This window comes from Caenorhabditis briggsae, assembly GCF_000004555.2.
Source record: "Caenorhabditis briggsae complete genome, chrII, whole genome shotgun sequence".
In the NCBI taxonomy this organism is placed as follows: domain Eukaryota; kingdom Metazoa; phylum Nematoda; class Chromadorea; order Rhabditida; family Rhabditidae; genus Caenorhabditis; species Caenorhabditis briggsae.
In genome coordinates, this window is record NC_013486.2 from 1997042 (window position 1) to 1999161 (window position 2120).

Consider the following 2120-nt stretch of genomic DNA (forward strand, 5'->3'; position numbering starts at 1 on the left):
TCAACATCACAGTTCTTCTCGTCACCTGTTTACCGACGATTATGAGCTTTTGTGTCTTTTGTGTGCCCCGCTTTTTTTTCCACCCCGAAAAGTGCTCAGTAGCCGATAAATATTTTGTGTGTATGTGTATGCCAATTGATACTCAAGTGACCATTCCATACTCATTTGATACGGGATGAAGGGGGAGAGGAAATTGGAAGCCCAACCGTGTAGCTCCAAAGATAGGATGGTCTATATTCTTGGACCAAACAAAATGGTATAAAAAGACCTGGACGAGTACTACAAGTTCATACATCCCGAAAACCTTGACCAAAAATTATCTAGGCTCCTAGGAGTGAAAATTCTCCACACTTTTTTGGTTTACAAATGCCGTTTTTGAAAGTTTGGTTTTTTGACTTATAGTCCCTTTTTTTTGGGTTTTTACATAATTTGAAACTCATCATAAACCCACATTTTGTAATTTAGATTAATAATGAGTTCTAAATTCGAAAAGGTATAAAACCAGATTGAACTACATATTTTTCTATCCAAGATATGATTGCACTTTGAACTCAATTATCTCAGTTCCTATCGAAGATATCAAAAAGTTGTCAACAGATAAAATGTTTGCCATGATATCACCAACATTTTATTAGTTTTCAACTTTTTGATATCTCTTACAGAAATTGAGATAGTTAGGCTCAAAGTGCAAGCATAGAAAAACCTCCATCAGAACTGTCCAGACGACTGCATGATAGTGTTATGGGTTTTCAAGGTTTACCCACGGAAACAAAAATCAGTTGCAGATACTATCTCTCAGTTTCCGTTACTATAAAAAACCCGTGGACTAATCTTAATCCACTTTCCCTCAGAACCGTCCTAAACAGGCGAGTACAGCTGTTACGATTATTCTCAGGATACCATCTGCCATTGTCAATTCTCTCCTCCTCCTTTTTTCCCCAATTTCCTTGCCAATTTAGTACCTTCCCAATTTTTATATCCTTCGAAAATCGCCTTCTGATCATGGAAAATCGAGCCCGTTTCAGGTTTCTATACCTCGATTTGGTTACTATTCGAGAAGTTTTAAATGTTCTGGATCCCTTTGATTAGTGAGTTTTTTCTTTTTTGTTCGAAAACACAAATTGGGGTTTATTATTTTCGAACAGGAGTGGTTTGACAATATCTGAGTTTAGTTCAATTCTTGTTTTTCTGAAGTTGAAATTTCCCATTTTTCAGTGTCAACTTCTCTCGAGCTTCAAACAAATGCAGAAAACTCTCAACAATCAAGATATCTTTTGGTTTATTGCATCTCCGTATCACTGATTGTACCAAGTTAAGTATTGGGAACGATCCCATACACTACTGTCTTGGGTGGACTGCAGAAAAAGAAAACGACGGAACTCGGGAGTACGTCACGTGGCCAGACCAGTCGCAAGAGATTGTTCAAAAACATTCTGAGAATCCATTGGATTCTATGAAGGAACTCTATCTTTACGTCAGAAGCTTGATGGGTATTAACATAATTAGTGTAGATTTGTTCATGAACAGTTTCGAAGGACAATGCAGAGAAATCGTCGATTCGTTGCGTTCAACTTTTGATGAAGTTACGATTTTGCGAATTTTTGGAAAAGATCAACGACAAGATGAAATTGAGTATATATTGGATAATATGAAACACACGAACCAATTGGAAGTCAACGTGGATACAATGGATAGACTTCCTTTAAAAATTCCGGAGACCATTGAACGGCTGCAAATCGAATTTGGATCATGGCTCACGTTGGACTATATGATGAATTTAAAAATAAGTACAATTGTATTATGGAACACATTTTTGACTAATGAAGACCTGAATGTGATTTTCAAGAGCTGGATGGAAATGAAGTCCTATCAAAATCTGGAATACTTGGAAATGAATCTCAGGAATCTAGAAGATTGCGTTGAAGTTGCTATGAAAGATATTCCATACGAAATAAGACACTCAATACCTACACCGTGAGTTTTTAAAAGTAGGATTTCCATTTGGGGGGCGGGGGGCACCCGGCTGCACCCAGAAGGGGGGCTCACCGCCGCGGTCGCGGTTAATTGGTAAATCAAAATTATGGCATAAAAATATTGTCTATCCAATAAAACGTGGGCGC

The 2120-nt window shown here is 37.7% G+C and overlaps 1 protein-coding gene across 1 annotated transcript; it reads left to right on the forward strand.

Annotated features, from left to right (window-relative positions):
* Positions 1-1002: 1002 nt before the first annotated feature.
* Positions 1003-1978, forward strand: CBG21983 (the record flags this gene model as incomplete). Its single annotated transcript, XM_002629887.1, has 2 exons — positions 1003-1088; positions 1216-1978. 2 exons carry the CDS (start codon positions 1003-1005, stop codon positions 1976-1978), a joined length of 849 nt encoding a protein of 282 aa, XP_002629933.1.
* Positions 1979-2120: the final 142 nt, after the last annotated feature.